Source organism: Ambystoma mexicanum, chromosome 7p (genome assembly GCF_040938575.1).
Source record: "Ambystoma mexicanum isolate Mex_15411 chromosome 7p, UKY_AmexF1_1, whole genome shotgun sequence".
Lineage (NCBI taxonomy): Eukaryota > Metazoa > Chordata > Amphibia > Caudata > Ambystomatidae > Ambystoma > Ambystoma mexicanum.
Window position 1 is genome coordinate 293,901,850 of NC_090939.1, and position 16,675 is coordinate 293,918,524.

Sequence of the window (16,675 nt, forward strand, 5' to 3'; positions counted from 1 at the left end):
CGCCCTGGAAGCGAAGAAAAAGCAAAGGGACTGGTTGTTCCCACCAGTCAGGGGAAGAAGACTCTCCAGCCGGGATATCTCCTCTTTCGTTGGGAAGTGGTGAGACGGTTCAGCAGGGCTCCACCGGAGGTGTCGTCGTTGCAGGTAGGCTCAGCTTTACGCTTGTCAGATTCTTAGGTCCTGTGGCGACTTCTGAAGATCCAGTCCCAAAAGCCCTGCTTTTATGCAGCAAACCCCCATTCATTCAGCCTAGCTGTCAATCAAAACACGCTAAGTGGTGAGCGGGGTGGCTCACCACTTGGGCCAATCACACCAGAGTGCGACTTGAGTTGGCAAGGCAACTCAGTCCAGGGTGCTTAAACCCCCTCCCACGCCCCCTGTGGTACCCAGACAGAATGGCACCACTCTGGAGAGCTTCTGTGCAGAAGCCCGCCAAAAGTGGAACAAAGGGCTCAACCTTTGGTTCGGAGTTACAGAGGTGAACACAGACGCCATTTTAAAAACCGAGTTCTGGCAGAAAATACCGACCGGTAGATTTATTTAAGACAAATAAACCGGCGGTATGTTAGAGACTAACGGAAAAAAGTATTAGCCTCCAACAATGGGAAGAATCCCATAGAATTATATTCGGGGTCGAATATAACAAGTAGTTTCCATTGCCACCAGCCAAAACTCGACGAGGGGGGACGGGACAGTGCCCCCTCGAATAACAGACCCAGGGGTAATCGAATTACCCCGACTAGTACGTCCACAATAGGATGCTTTGTACTAGTTCTGTTAGTAAATTTAGGTCTAGTAAAGCCAATGGTGACTTTACATGCCCTGGGAGACAGTAGTCAGTCCCAGGGTATGGAGTTTATGGTGGGGATCCTCTAGGACGCCCCAGTGTTACGTCACGGAGGGTGCGGTGTAACACACATAGTAAAATACATGAGACCCTATGGAGTAAAAGACCCCATAGCCCATAGAACACATTGACATTCACAGGAATTAACCACATTCATGTCCAAGAGTGGGAGAAAAAGAGTCTCACTCTTGGCAGGATGGACAAAAACAAACTCCAGAAATCCGGCAAAGCTGCTGGGGGACTCACTAGGTTAGGAAATTCAGCCTAAACAGAGAATTCTCCCTAACAGTAAGTGATAGAAAACTGCACATCACTGTTGGCATTTTGGTGTGGATCACTATCGTAAGGCACTATCCTTTAATTCTGAAATAAAGACAGATGACTTTTATTGGTGGCTAGAATTCTATCACTTGACATTGTTCTACCCTGGCATACATACAGGTTACAATTGTCTTTTTTGCCAAATGGTTGAACGTATGACGACATCCCTGTCAAGTACTGTAGGGCCATTGGTACCACTGGAAGGATAAAAGGTTATGGCAATGTACTACTCCTTTTTGGTCTGAACACTTGCCAGCGGCTTCTTTTCGTAGGACAGTGGATTATTCATGTTCATGTACCAAGCGAGCAGTAATGCCATCGCCTGATTCTACCAACATTAGTTATTTTGACAAATCCTTCACATCTGTCTACCTTGACAAGTTTTGGTCTAAACAGGACTCCAAATGTGCACTCGGCACTAACCAAATTGCACTCTTGGCAAGTAAGAAATGGTGTGCTGTGTTCTTATGGGGGACTAAGGTGGAATGTGACTTTTTAGGCCTGAACAGTATCTCACAGCTTCAATGTTTTACCCCTTGAATGAACACCCATATATCTTCACATCTCAAGCACAACAACAAGCTTCTTCCTCAGTTTTCAATAGAACTAACTCTGATGCCTCCAAAGTATCCAAAAAGCTGCAACTAAACTTATAAAGTGAGACTTGTCTACCCTATTGATTCTACGCCATTTAAAGAATCCAATTCACAAATGCCAGGAAAGCAGTTTTCATTTGGCTTTTTACCCATACAGATTACAAAAACACAATAAATAGTCCTATCCTTGGGTTGGAGTCTTATTTGTAGCACATTTCTCTTGTCCGTGAATATTTTAAAACTAACTCCATTAGTGCTTTGGCCAAATGATCATAATGAAAAAACATGATGTCGCAATTGAGTTACATGCACACAAATCTATTTGCGATGCCCCAGTATGCACTTTACAATTGGCTAGGTACACAGAATAGTATAAGCATAACTTTGAAATGCATAACCTTGAAATGCAAGCCCTGGTTGCTAATGTGAAAGGGTGTAGATAACAGGAGTATGCTGTATAAAAAATAATTCTTTGACTGAAAAAAAAAAAATGAACATTTTATCCCATTACAGATTTTGTACAATCCACATGAAGTAGGGGAAAGAGAGTAATAACTTTACCTCATATTCCTGTTCTCTTGCTGAGCATGATTCGCTGTCCCCCTCTGTGTCCGTTTCAGAGTCATCAATAACACCATCATACGGGAATTTGTCTTGCTGCTGATCTTGTACATATTCGCTGCCACTTAAGTCAGAGCTGTTTGAGAATGCTTCGGTTGCAAGCGTACTGATAAAAGGGCAATTGACTGAATTCAGATTTGTAAATGTTCTTTCAGGGCTGTCTGTAATTGTGATGCCCAACCACGGGCACTCAGACTTTTTGTCTTGGTATATTTGGTCTGAGAATTCTTTTGTTGTTTCAGTTGACAACTGCGGGCGACAAGCTGTTTCTGTACTGTAAATGTCAGGCCAGAACCCTTTGGCTAGGTGCTCAGCTACTTCTCTTTCCACATTGCTACGACTGTCAGTACCCAAACTGATTTCTTCCTGAGCACAAGAATTAGACTGCTGGGAATAATTAGAACTTTGGTTGTCAATTAATTCATTTTGGATCTCTGTGCTCGCCAAAATAGTACCATTGAGCATAGGTGCGTGAATGTTGCTTTGTACACCAGTGATGCTTACACTATTATATTGCTCGTATGTAGATGGAAAAGGAACTGTAAGGAACCCATGAGTATCCGCAGAAGACTGTGATGAGAAAGACGAGCTATCTATATTATCTATATTCTCCACAGAGGAGTCAACGCTTTGGTAAGCATCTTTCTGTATAAACTCACGCTCATCTTCAAACACTTTTCCTTCCATTTTTACAGGGCACTCTTCACATGTAGAAATTCCAACAAGGTTGTTAGTGTTCCCATGATCATTTTGCAAACTCGGATTGCCAAAAGATTCACTAAGAAGGGTGGTTTCAGCAGATGCACAAGGAACATTTGGCATATACATCGGGCACTGTATGCAGTCCTCTTTAAAAGCTTGTTGGAATTGTTTGTACTTGTTGCAAACAAAAGAGATATTTTCTCTGTCGGTGCAGATGTTTCGACATGACGGCTCCGGTTTTACTTGAGTAAACGCAGATGAGTTGGGGTCTTGAAATTTGCGAAGTTTACAGCAGGGAACTAGAGCTTGCTCATTCTGCATCAAGTCTTTCACTCTCTCATCAATATTAGAGCCAGGAGGATCATCGCAGGGGATTGCTTGATCCACCTTCTTGCATAAAGGTTTGGAGGATTTTTTTCCAGAAACGTCCTGCTGATCCGATTTGTTCCCCATAAATTTTAGTTTGAGAAAGTGGAAGCATGACGATTCTATGTTCCGCATTCCTAAAATATCAGCACACTTGCTGACGTCCAATACATTATCGTTGTTTAAAAGCAGCTTAGCAGTGTATGCAAACTGAAGCAAGGGGCCAAACCCTTTCACAGTCACCTGTGTGGAAAAAGAATATAGGTCATGGCTGGAAAATGATAAAAGGCAATACTATATCATCCATTTTGAATTTTTGTAAAACTGCTCGCAGAAATTACCAGTACAATGTATATTCTTAAAAGACAAAATTCCCTCAAAGAAACACAGATCATTTAGTGATATGAAAGCAATAGAAAGAATTAGAAGATCGAGCATGATCAACATTTTGGCGGGATTTTTTATTTTGTTTCTTCACAGATGTGAGGGTTGGGTGATGGCACTACGAATTGCATTCCCCATACGAGAAAGAATGGCACAGCGCTCTTGATGTCTGTAAATATAAATGAATTAGCAGGCTGAATTACCATCTCTACAGAGTGTCACGTCCTGAGAAACAGCAGTGTTTGATAAAATAATTTAAATGTTTTAGTTTGTCTCTGTTGTGGTGTACTAGCCATTAATCCTAGTTGCCAAGCCCGGGGCAGTGGCACGGGTACCCTTTTACTCCTCCTTATAATCCCAGCACCAACTACTCCTTTATTGCATGCGTTTACTTCTGCTGAATTATACTGCATTTCTTTTGAAAAATCGTGTTCCCTTTTTTCAAATCATTTACAACTCCCCCTCGCCACCCACCACTTGGCTTTTACTATCTTTTGTGATGATGTGGAATTGTTGCTCTACACACTTGCCTCTTTCCTTCTATTATGAATTTTTACTAACCCAATGAAGGGCAGCGGAATTGAGGGGAGCTGGGAGATTTTAGCTTCTGCTAGTTGCCTAGAAGAACCTGGTTGGCTTGGTACCAACATGGACCAGAAGCTACTTTTGGCTCTCCAGGCCAACCGATGCCAAACAAACGCACCTATGTGAAATTAGGGACAATCTTCAAACTGTCCCTAATTTGTCAATCTTCAAAACAGGAGGACACAACTATAAAACATTTAAAGCATAAGGGGTCATAAATACTGGATAAAATGATATGTTTGCATCTTATATGAGAGTTAGATTTGCGGAACGCTATCTGCTAGCTCCTTGGTACCCAGTGGAAGCTCCTGGTCAATGGTTAATGCTGGATACCAAGGAGCTACTTTTAGCTCCTGCTTATTCAATCTTAATTTTGATCCCTGCTGAACATCACTTCCACAATAAATTAGTACCCAGTGCACCAGAATAACAAACAAATCTATGCATTGATTGGTGTGTTTGCAAGCCTTACCTTATAGTAATACCTTTCACATTGCGGTGTGCATCTCGCAACCGTCCCCAGCACTGTACCGCTTAGCCGATTCTTTCATGGGGGCGTGGCCTCGGCTCATGCAGTAAGGTTGTGACTGCGTGGAGCTCCCACTGAGCTCCTGGCTTGATCCTTGTAGCGGCTTTCTAAACTGCTTATACCCATGTCAAAATACACCCCTGTGTAGGGGAAACCCAACGTTAAACCTGCCAGCCTCCCCTTCAGCCCCCCGCCCAATGCAAATCGGAACCAGCAAAGCAGAATAATTTGCGCAGGAACTGGAGCCCCCTCCCCAACCCTCCCCTGTGCTCCAAGATGTCGGCTGCTAAGATGCTGTTTGGCCAACGCAGCAGCTCACAAACATGGCTGGGCTGCATTGCTTGTGAATGACCAGACCTCTCCCTTACGACCTGCCGGCCATACATCTAGCCTATCTGTTCTGGCCACCGATGGGGCCAATTCAACAAAGCCTGGTATTGGCCGGCTTGCGATGCGGGTTGTATAGACGAGGCACTCTACGCCCTCAAAGAAATTGACCTGGAGCTGCAACACAGTGCAGAGTGTCAACCGCAGCCGTTCTGATTATTTCACCTCTGGGGATATCGACAAAAGGAGTCGGTCTGCTTATGGCATCTACAGTGTGCCCTTCTGTCCCAAGCTGCACTACACATCGCTCTGTGGTTTTACTGTTGTTCCTGCTCGCCTGCCTTGAAGAGGTCCCCTCTGCAGCAGGAGTTACACCATCAAATCCCGGTGGTAAGGGGTCCACTAAACTTTGTTCTGCCACCTCCTTCCTCTGGTTATTTACTGAGTGGTACAGTATCACATACATCAGGCTGTCCCTGCAGCGGACCTTCTACCATGTCACCTACAAAAAATAAAGGGAAACCCACCATTATGGATTAGTTTGCCCGCCAAAGTAAAAACTCCGTTGCTCCCCAAATGTCGAGCGCCGACCAGTCAGCTTTGCAGTGTACAGCCCACGACCCACAGGACAACCTAGTCTTTTCCACGATTGCTGCCCTGCGAACCTCCCTAGAGACCAGAATAAACTAGGTCAAAATATATGTACAATTATTCCGGCAAGATGCCAGACAGTTGGCCTAAAGGGTCACATCAGCAGAATCACTACTAAATGACACTGTGGTCACTACCAAAAGCTAGAGGTGAGAGTCAAAGAACTGGAAAAGAGGAATGTCTCTCCGGAAATAGGTGTGGAGGATGCCGAAGGCAGATCACGCAGGAACAATATACACGTGATTGGCTTCCCGGAGGGTACTGAGGGACCCAACCTCTTACAGTGAAAATCTACTACTACAAGAGATTGGCCCTGGCAAACTTTTGCAGGGTTTTGCAGTTGAGAAAGTCCACCGGTCCCGCCAGAAAAGGTCACCCCCAGGATCCCATCCCAGGCCTTTTTTTGCCGAGATCCTTAACTTCTGCAACATGGAGGTAATTTCACGTCACTCCAGGGAGGGAGAATGGTGAGATTTTACGAGACAGTTTGAGAATTGCTATTTATCCAGCTTACACTCCTGCAGTTCAGAGGGCTCCAAACACATTTGTGCCCACCAAGGCGAGGGTTAGACAATTAGGGCTTAAATATCAGCTCATATCCTGTGAGGCTGAAGAGCCTTCACAATGGCAAATCCTACTTTCTTGACCACCCTGAAGCTGCGCCCATGTGGATGTAACACAACAACTTGTCCAGTAAGGGCGGCCCCGATACCTGACAAACTGGTATAATCCCAGTTCACCACTATTATCCTTAAAATACTGACCACCCCTTATTGATTTGGGTAAATCTGTACGAACAATGGAGTCTACACTGAGCCTATATTCTGCTTGCAATCTGCCAGATTGGCTTGATCGTGACTCCTGTTATATCTCTTTGGTTTCCCTTGATTAATGCTACCGAATCTAAGACTTGAAGCTGCTACATATGTCCTTCTGTTCAGTGGAGGCGAAACCCTGTTACCCACTGTTGAGCTTATCCAGCCGCTCATAGTTGACACTGGTCACCGGCCTGTTGCTCGTCCTGCTACATGGTACACAATGGCCACTCCAAGCCTTGGTGGTACTGGTATGTCTGAACAATACGGTTTTGTTGGGAAATGTTTTACGGTTTTGTTATTAATGTTTTGTTCTTGTTTAAAGTATACATCACAGCTCACTTGGGAGGGTATGTGGATTAACTTGCGGGCACTAAGGCTGCTGTGTCGTAATGGCGGTGATAATGGTAAACTCACCATGAACTGGCATTTCAATATGCTTTTTCAACAGGGGCTGGGACTAAACGGGAGATTTGTTTCATGCAATAGTGTGAACCCCACCCCCCGGTCACCACAGAGACTGCACAACGTAGGATAGTAGCATGGCTGCCATCAGAATACTGTCTCCGAATGTGGGTGGCCTAAGCTCCTACTTTCATTGAAATCAGGTGAAATCCTACCTGCAGCGCAAGAAAATATCTATAGCTTTACTACAAGGGACCCACCTACTAGCGGAAGAACAAGAGGCGCTTTGAGCCAATTGGGCGGAATGGGCTAGGGTGCCACGTACTAGTTTACTAGGGGAGTGCTGACTTGGATTAGCGGTTCACTCCCCTTCCATCTGCTTAAAGTGGAGAGCGATAGGGAGGGGAGGTATCTAATTCTACGGGGTTACCTTCACCACAGAGAAATCCTGAACCACACCATCCTGCCCCATGTTTGTACACTTTGCAACCTTATTGCACCCAGACGAGTGGGTTTCATTGAATGTGGGGGCGACTGTGTTAAAGACGTATCGCTGGATAGATCCTTCCCCCCTGTCCTCCAGGGGCCGCCCTCCTCCAGCTACCATCGCCCTGAACGTGACAATAACGGATCTAGACTTAATGGATGTCTGGAGGGAATACACCCAGCCACCTGAGGGTACTCTTTATTCTTCTCCCCAAAAGCTACACACTAGGATCGACTATTTCTTCACTGGGTCGGGGCAATCAACAAAATATTGCCGTGCGGAATATATGGGGCGCACAATGTCAGACCACTCCCCCTTGATGGTTGAGTGGGACTTTACAAGCCCCAGACCTCCCATCCCAACATGGCGCATGCCTACTGGCACATGGACTGACAAGGTTTTCAGGAAAACACTATCAGACTGTTTGACTAACTTTTTAGATCTCAATGTGGGGAGTGTGGATAGTTATGGGCACCATTTGGGATGCCATGAAAGTGGTAACCCTGGGTGAGGTCATAGCAAGTTCTGGGGGCATTCGTCGAAAGATGCGGGAGGAGTTGGAGGTCATCGAGGATGAGATTAGAACATTAGAGACCCAGTCCCCAAACTGCCGGATGACTGAGAAAAAACTGTCTGAGGTTCGATCCCGGTACCAAGGGCAATGGGGGAGACTGTCCGAATTCGACTATGCCACACCAACGGCTTGGGCCCACACAGAGGGAGACAGACCTGGGAGGCTACTGGAATTGGCTTTGTAAATGCGAACAACCTAGACCACACTGCTTTTTGACTAGTGTGGGGCTCTGTGGAGATCCCAGCTTGCGATCAATGATATCTTCACTGCGTACTACACACAATAATATAGCCATGACAATTTGGTTCCCCAGGAAGACTTAGCAGAGACTCTTTCACCGATTCAACTCTTGAGGCTTGCCGCAGACCAGCAAACCTCCCTAGACCAACCCATCACTGTGGAGGAAATAGGTGAAGCGATTGCATCCCTCTCTACATGTAAGACGCCGGGTTGTGATGGACTCCCCCCGGAGTTCTACAAAGCCTATGGTCCTACCTTAGCCCCAACACTCCTGAAGGTCTTTGAGGAGGCCTACAACAGGGGCATATTACCGGCTAGCATGAGGGAGACCTTGGTGGTACCCATCCTCAAACCTCGGAAACCAATGGATAGGTGTGATTCTTATCGCCCCCTTGCCATGTTGAACTATGACATCACAATGCTCACAACGGTGCTGGCGGCACACCCCCGTAGAGTTATCACCTCCGTGATACACACAGACCAAACTGGTTTTGTGCCAGGTCGCAGCACTGCCTTGAACCTCCGCAGACTCCAGCAAGTCATAGATCCAACTAACTCACTAGAAGAGCACTATGTGGTAGCGTCCCTTGATGCCGTCAAGGCTTTCGACTCGGTATACTGGGAATGGTTGCTCGCCTCGCTGCGAAGGCTCGGACTGGGCAAGTACTTCATCCGGTGGGTGGTGTTACTGTACACATCACTAGGGGTGTCACGGTATTAGTTTTATGACGGTACGATAACCTTCTTGCAAAATGATGGTATATCATGGTTATCGCGGTATGGCAGGAGTTAACCAATCTTAACAAATATTTTCTAAAAAGGTCATAAATTGTTGGATTTATCATCACAAACAAAACCAGGCACCCAGGGCCAGAATGGGCTTTTCAGCATACTTGCTTCCACCAAACACAAACACACGTGTGGAGAGGAGGTGGGGACGGGGGAGCCCTGCTGCGACTGGCAAAGCAAACTGAATAGCTTTTCTTAAGTGGTCATTTAGGCTTGTAGCTCCCCCACTGGCTAATGGTGAAGATGAACGTGTTGCCATCTTTATAACCTGCATGCCGCAGATCAATGGAGGCTGATGGTACAATACGCATGTGTGCGCACACGCACGCTCTCTTCATGTTACAGCCTTTAGTTTACTTGAGGGCCAAAAGGTGTTCAGTAATCACGGACATCTTACCCTTTGGTATGGCAGCAGGGAATACCCACATATGAGTGAATTTCACAGTGTGACTTATTATGTGTAAATTCAATGATAGAACCACGGAAATCCCCCATTGTCATATGTTTAGCAAACATTATCCATTATAAATATATAAACCCCAAAGCCGCCAACCCAAACTAAACCCTTTTCCTTCTTGGCACTGTATTTATTCTTCCTATTGCTAACATACTGATTTTGTGTCAGGCACATGTGGTTTATGGAATGGCATTAGAAACTGCTCCAACTGATACTGCTTGGCAGATGGTACATCCAACAGTGCAAGACCAAGAACAAGACTTCGCAGCACTTGCTTACTGCAGCCTTTCCAAATCAGATTGAAAACCACACTTAACGGTATAAACGGTATACCGGTATAAACAATGTGATGGTTATTATTGTTCAATTAAGTGGTTCACGGTATCTTTAACGGTATACTGTTACATCCCTACACATCACCAATAGCCAGAGTGAAATCTGGTGGCCAGATATCTGGGGTTTGTAATATATGCCGGGGTTGGCCGCTTTTGCACACGCTATACATATTTAGCCATGGAACCTCTGGCAGCATTCTTTACACCAGGAATACCTGGAAACGGGCATTATGGTTGGTGGACTCAGAGACTCGATATCACTATGCGCAGATGATGTTCTGCTTTACCTGTGTGAGCAACAGCACAACCTCCCTACGATCCTTGACGTATTGGACAGATTTGTCTGGAATTTCTTTCAGTAGGCAGACATCTTGCCCTTTCCCTTTGGGCGGACTACGGGGAGAAAGCGTGGCCAACTAACCGGATCTGGGCCTCCCATGGGAGACAAAATCCCTTAGATATTTGGGAATCCGAATCACTCAAATGCCAAAAGATACACACAGGCACAACACGCTTCGGGTGGTGGGTGGCCTTAAGATATCCATGTCCTGGGGTGGCGCCGTGGAGCAGCCCAAGATGGCTGCCTAGCTTTTCACCTCTGTGCGGCTTAGGCACTAATCCGGCTACATCTGCGGTCTCCCTTGCTCTTTAACGCCATCCCCCTGCTGAGCTGCTTAATAAACTATACGGCGTGCATTGTGCGAGTTTGGGCCCGATACGACCTCCGGGGATCCTGATGTGACTACTCTGCCGGCGGCTGGCCGTGTGTGTATCCTGGCCATGGCGCTCGCCTGACATCTGGCTTCCCCCCTGCCTGGCCCCCACTCCTGCACCCGTCGCTGTGACTACTGAGGAGCCCGCCCTTAGTCCCCCTCCTGCTTGGGCACTGTTGGAGCTGCGTTGGAAGAACTTGATCGCGCTGCAGCGACCTGTTGCTGCCTACTGCAGGGGCCTGCCTGGAGCGTGCAGTGGCGCGCCCCAGGCCGCGGCATGCGCTGGAGCGCGGCCTGTCCCCTCCAGCACTGTGAACCCGCGCTTGACTGCCGCGATCAGCGCCGCGGTCGCCGCCGGGCTGCCACCCAGTTGTTGGGGTTGAGGGCTCGCGCCGCCTCTGCAGAGATCCAGGTGAGGAGCGTGCTCACAGTGGTGCCTCTGGCTGGTGCCCACTGTCGTGTGTGCATGGGAGTACTGCCGGCTACACAAGCCTGGTGACATTAACCCTTGAGGCTATCCTTAAGCTTATCCTTAGCCCGCCCTGGACCGGATCAGTTAACTCATCTGCTGTTCTGCCCCACTTACCCCGGACCTGAACATTAGCATATGTAGGCCTGCTTGCGATACGGGGTCCAGCTCCACATTGTGCCCCCTGCTCCGGCATAGCCCCTCTTCAGCCAGCCTCTACATACTAGGGGTGTGTGGCCCCTCCCCCCCTCCTAGGAACCTCCAGTGCTGATGAATGCGGACCCTACTCAACTCGGCTGACTCTATCCAGGCGGCTTATGCACGGGGGGGCCAATACGGCATGTCCATTATTGCTCTGTCGCACTACTAGCTGCATTCAACAACCCACAATTGTCCCTGGCTGCCCCTGAGTAACCCGTACTGCATATTGTGCTGCAGCCTCACCGTGACTAGTCACCTCCGCTATGCCTTGTGCAGCCTACTGACACTGAGACATTGGCTGGAAACCTTTAACCTCACCGAGGCCCGCTCCCTCCATACCACCATCTTCCCCTCCAGTGTGCCCACATCACACCCAGGCTCCTACTTCCTGCAATGTTGAGCCGTTTCAAGGGAACTGCCAAAGGGGGTACCATGGACAAGTTCGCTAAAGCGGTCCCTCGGGTTGAGGCGGGCCATACGTCATACTTACAAGAGGAACCCGACACTGACCCTAATCCTGGGGTTGTGGCGCCAGATCTTACTACGCTGATGGAATCAATGGCCAAAAACTTTGCCTCCTTTCACGAAAAGCTTGATGACATCAACGCAAATGTTGCCTCACTCAAAACTCATGTTGACCAGACGGGCCCTAGAATCACGGAGGCCGAAAATAGAATCTCCACCAATGAAGATGCAATACACACGCTCGAAGACACTGTGGCCTCCCTGTTGCGCGACATGAAGAGTGTAAAGGCGAAATGTGATGACTGGAGTCTGACTCCCGCAGAACCAACCTGCGCATCATTGGAGTTCCCGAGAACGCCCTCAAAGGGCAGATGGAGGACGCGGTAGAAAAACTGCTCAAAGACCTGCTGGACGGTCCAGACCTCTCCCCATATTTCACAGTGGAGCGAGCTCATCGGGCCCTATCACCAGGACCTAAACCGGTCGGCAGCACCAGGCCCTTCATCGCCAAAATACTTAACTATCGCGACAGGAACCTCATCCTCTGCCTGTCGCGTGAGAAGGGAAACCTACGACTAGAGGCCCATACTATTGGAATCTTCCCGGGCTTCTCAGTGGCGGTGCAGCAGGAGAGACGTTAATTCCTTGGCGTCAAGAAATTGCTCAGGGAGCGTAACGTCCCGTATGCCATCCTGTTCCCTGCACAACTCAAAATCACCTATAATGGCAAACTGTACTTTTTCACCGTCCCAGATGAAGCTATGAAATTCACTGAGATGCAAATACCGCTCCACAGTCCGAGAGGCGACCGCGCCAATGGCAACTGATCACGAACAGCGTGGCTCAAGGAAACTCAACATATCTGCTGATCCTTGATTTATGATGTGTTAATGGCAACATAGTTCTGTTCACTAAGCGATTTTGGTTCCCTATTGCACGCATTTAGGTCACGGGCTGGCTCCTGGATAGCAAACACCGGCCAATCTTCTCTCCCGATCCTAGGAGCTAGCCACCTGTCCCAGCCCCTCCTTGGGTCTTGGCTGGCCTGGGGGGTGCTCTCTGGTTCCAGGGCCCAATCACACAATCCGTTTACCGAAATAACATGTCCCAGGCAGCACATACAGCCCTACATTATGCTTAAAATGTCGGCCGCACGGCAACAGCGCACCCTGCTGCAGCTGCAATGTTTAATTTCACTTGGTTGTTGCTACTATTCGGCCCCCGTTGGGCTGGGATGAGGGCATATCAATGTTGGGTCGGGCCCGCCGTCCTTCGCCTCCTGGTGGGGGGCGGTTCATTTGGTGGCACCTGTGTTTGGGTTGGGGAGGGTTGCACTGCAAGCTGGGGTTGGGCAGTGAGGGTTGGGGGTGGTAACATCGGGGTTCAGTTAAAAGAAAATGGCATGGAGGGGAGATACCGGACTGTCACGCAATCTGCCTGCACATCAGGTGGGTGCAAGGTACTGAATGGTAATGAATATTACTGCAGGGGCGTTCCGTAAGGCGGCACTATGACACTTAACACCATGACGTGGAATGTCCGGGGGCTGAGTAACTTCACCAAAGCCCGCAGGATAACCGCCTATGCCCAGAGACATGGAATTAAGGTACTTCTCCTTCAAGAAACGCATGTCCTGGGGCGCCCAGCGACATACCTCTCCCCGACCTGGGGCACCAACAGGTACTAAACAAAGTATTCAACCCATTCCAGGGGGGTACTCAGCCTAGTTCACAAATCTGTACAATTCTCACTGCGCACCAGTCACATTGACCCAGAGGGCAGGTATGTGGTCCTTCACTGCCTACTCGCCAACACGGAATGTCTTCTTGTTAACACATACAGCCCCAATTTCGACGCTCCAGATTTCTTTGATGCAATTACCACCATACTTCTGAAATATATTGGGGTTCCAATCATATGGAGGGGGACATGAATTTAATCTTGGACAGTGAACTTGATAGGTCTGGTACCGCCAGTAGAGCCACATCACGTGCGGCCCATAAACTGCATGCGCACATGGAAACACCGGGTCTCAAAGACGTGTGGAGAGTTCTCAACCCGCAGGCGAATGAAAAACATACCTTCTATTCATCGGTACATGATAGCCTATCTAGGATAGACCTGTTCCTTATATCAGGTGGCATGGTGGGCAAGACCGTAGATACACAGATATTGCTGCGCACAATTTCAGATCACTCCCCGTTAACGCTGCGCATTACACTGGGACATGACCAGCATCCCCGCTCCGCCTGGCGATTCAAATTAGATGCCCTCCAAGATATAGTTTTCAGAGCTGAAATCCTGGCTGATACTAACACCTTCTTTGACTGCAATAACAGACAGGACACAACTGATGGAGTACGTTGCGAGGCGTTCAAGGTCTTCATTCGGGGGATGTGTATCTCTAGAGAGGCCGGGGTCCTCAAAGACATTAGAAATAGCCTGCAGCAGTCGGAAGCGAAGCTAAAAGAACTTGAAGGGGTGTACACCTCTGCCCCTTCCCCGACCATACTGGCACAGATCAGAGCCGAACTGGAAACATTTGAGACCCACGCCCGGATGGAGATACAATACTATGCCCGCCCTGTGGCAGCCCAAAAATATGGCGAAGGGGACAGACTGGGGAGGACACTGTCCAGGCTAGTCCATGCAGAAGGTGGCAGAACTTGTACTGACTGTGTCAAAGACACGGGTGGTACCCTGTGCTGGTCTGACCAACGCATCCTCAAGACATTCACCGCGTTCTACACAACCCTCTATGGCCCCCAGCAGGAACACAGCCCGCAAGATACAGACCTTTTGCTGGACCAAATCCCGATGACCCTCCTCTCCCGCACGACAAGTGATCAGTTAGATGCTCCATTCACCCTTGACGAGATAACCAAAGCCATCTCAAATTGTCCGAAGGGCAAGGCACCAGGCCCAGATGGCCTCACTTCAGAATTTTATCAGGAGCATGTTGCCATCCTAGCACCCAGACTCCTTGAAGTTTGGAACAAATCACTTGTGCTTAATATTCTACACCAGTCCATGCACAAAGCTGTCATAACTGTGCTCCCCAAGCCGGTCAAACCGCTCGACGAATGCGGCTCCTACAGACCCCTTTCTCTAATCAACACTGACATGAAAATATTTGCCAAGATCATTGCGAGTAGGTTTCTCCCCATAATGACCCACCTAGTTCATCCTGACCAGAGCGGTTTTGTACCCGGCAGATCCAAAGCCCTTAATATCTGCCGATTATTTAATGTCATGTCTAGGATTGACCCCAGCGCAAGCGCCGTAGCTGTCACTCTTGATGCCCAGAAGGCATTTGACATGGTGTTGTGGCAATACATGTGGGCGGTACTTCATAAAATGGGAATCGGCCCACGCATGATATCATATATCAAACTGCTCTATACAAACCACGTAACCAGAGTCCTTGTCAACTCTAGGGTCTCGGCCCCCTTCGCATTCCATAGAGGCACCCGCCAGGGCCGTCCGTTTTCCCCGATACTCTTTGCGCTTGCTATGACAGTGTCCGAGACAAGCATACACAAAAGGGTATATGCCTATGTGACATCCCAGAGATAATATTACTATATGCCGACGACATACTACTCTACGTCAGAGACCCTGCTGTCCACTTGGACCCGATTGTACGGGACATAACGAAAATTGGTACATTCTCGGGCTTCACCATAAATTATACTAAATCTGAAATGTTCCCGCTCACGGTAGCAACATCCCAACCACCATGCAAATTCCCCCTCCATTGGTCACTAGAGGGCATTAGATACCTCGGGGTTCGTGTATCCCTCACTAACCCTTCACTATTGGCTGACAACTACATGGTGGCGGCGCAGCTTTTGGAGGATCGGATGTTGAAATGGCGTAAACTCCCGCTTTCCTTATCGGGCAGACTGTCCCTAATCAAAATGATAATTGTCCCTAAACTGCTCTACATCTTTGTCAAAGTGCCGATCTGGCCCGAGAAACGATATTTTAAGAACCTACACACTGAATGCACCGAATTTCTGTGGCTTCACTGCCCCTGACTTCGCTAGATACTGGACCGCAGCGCAAGCCCAACATGCCACACACTGGTACACATTCACCGACCCTCCCTCGCATGTGAAACTGGAGAAGCTAGCAAGTGAAGACATCAACACTCTCTCCCTTATTCTCCACCATACCTATCGCACTGACGCCTCGGCTGAACCCGTAGCAGCAACAACCATGTCGTGGAAGCGAATGCTACAAACACAACCTGACCACCACCCATACTACAAGTGGCTGCCCATTTGGCAATTCCCAGGCCTCAACCCCACTCACGACAAACTCCTAATAAGACACTGGTATAACTTGGGCTATCGAGCCCTGTCCAGTTTATACCCGGATGGGAAGTTCATTACCCCGCAGACATGGCGTCCTAGGCACTCTTGCTCGGCACTGGAATTATTACAATATTTCAGATTGAGGGCAGCATTCCATGCCTGGTGGCCCTCTTACCCTGACGAACCCCCAGACTCGCCTGAAATCCACTATATAACCAACTCGGCTGGGGCTAGAGGCGTAGTATCCTCGCTATACAAAATACTGTTGGCTAACCCTGAAGATGCACCGCAGCCGGTACGCGACATGTGGAGCGCTGAACTGGGCCTGCCCCTCACCGATGCAATATGGAGTAAGATGTGCATACACACCTGCAAGACCTCTCTAAACGCCAGATATAGGTGTATGCAGTATAAGCTCCTGAATCGACTATACTACACACCACACAGGGTGGGCAAATTCGCACATAGCCAGGCTCA

The 16,675-nt window shown here is 48.4% G+C and overlaps 1 protein-coding gene across 2 annotated transcripts in view; it reads right to left on the minus strand.

The window, feature by feature from the left end:
• Positions 1-16,675, minus strand: part of BACH1 (BTB domain and CNC homolog 1) — a 483,307-nt gene that overhangs the window by 190,723 nt on the left and 275,909 nt on the right. For both annotated transcript variants that reach the window (XM_069636362.1, XM_069636361.1), the window contains exon 3: positions 2,326-3,696. In XM_069636362.1, the coding sequence (XP_069492463.1) occupies positions 2,326-3,696 (1,371 nt within the window). The remainder of the gene's footprint in view (positions 1-2,325; positions 3,697-16,675) is intronic.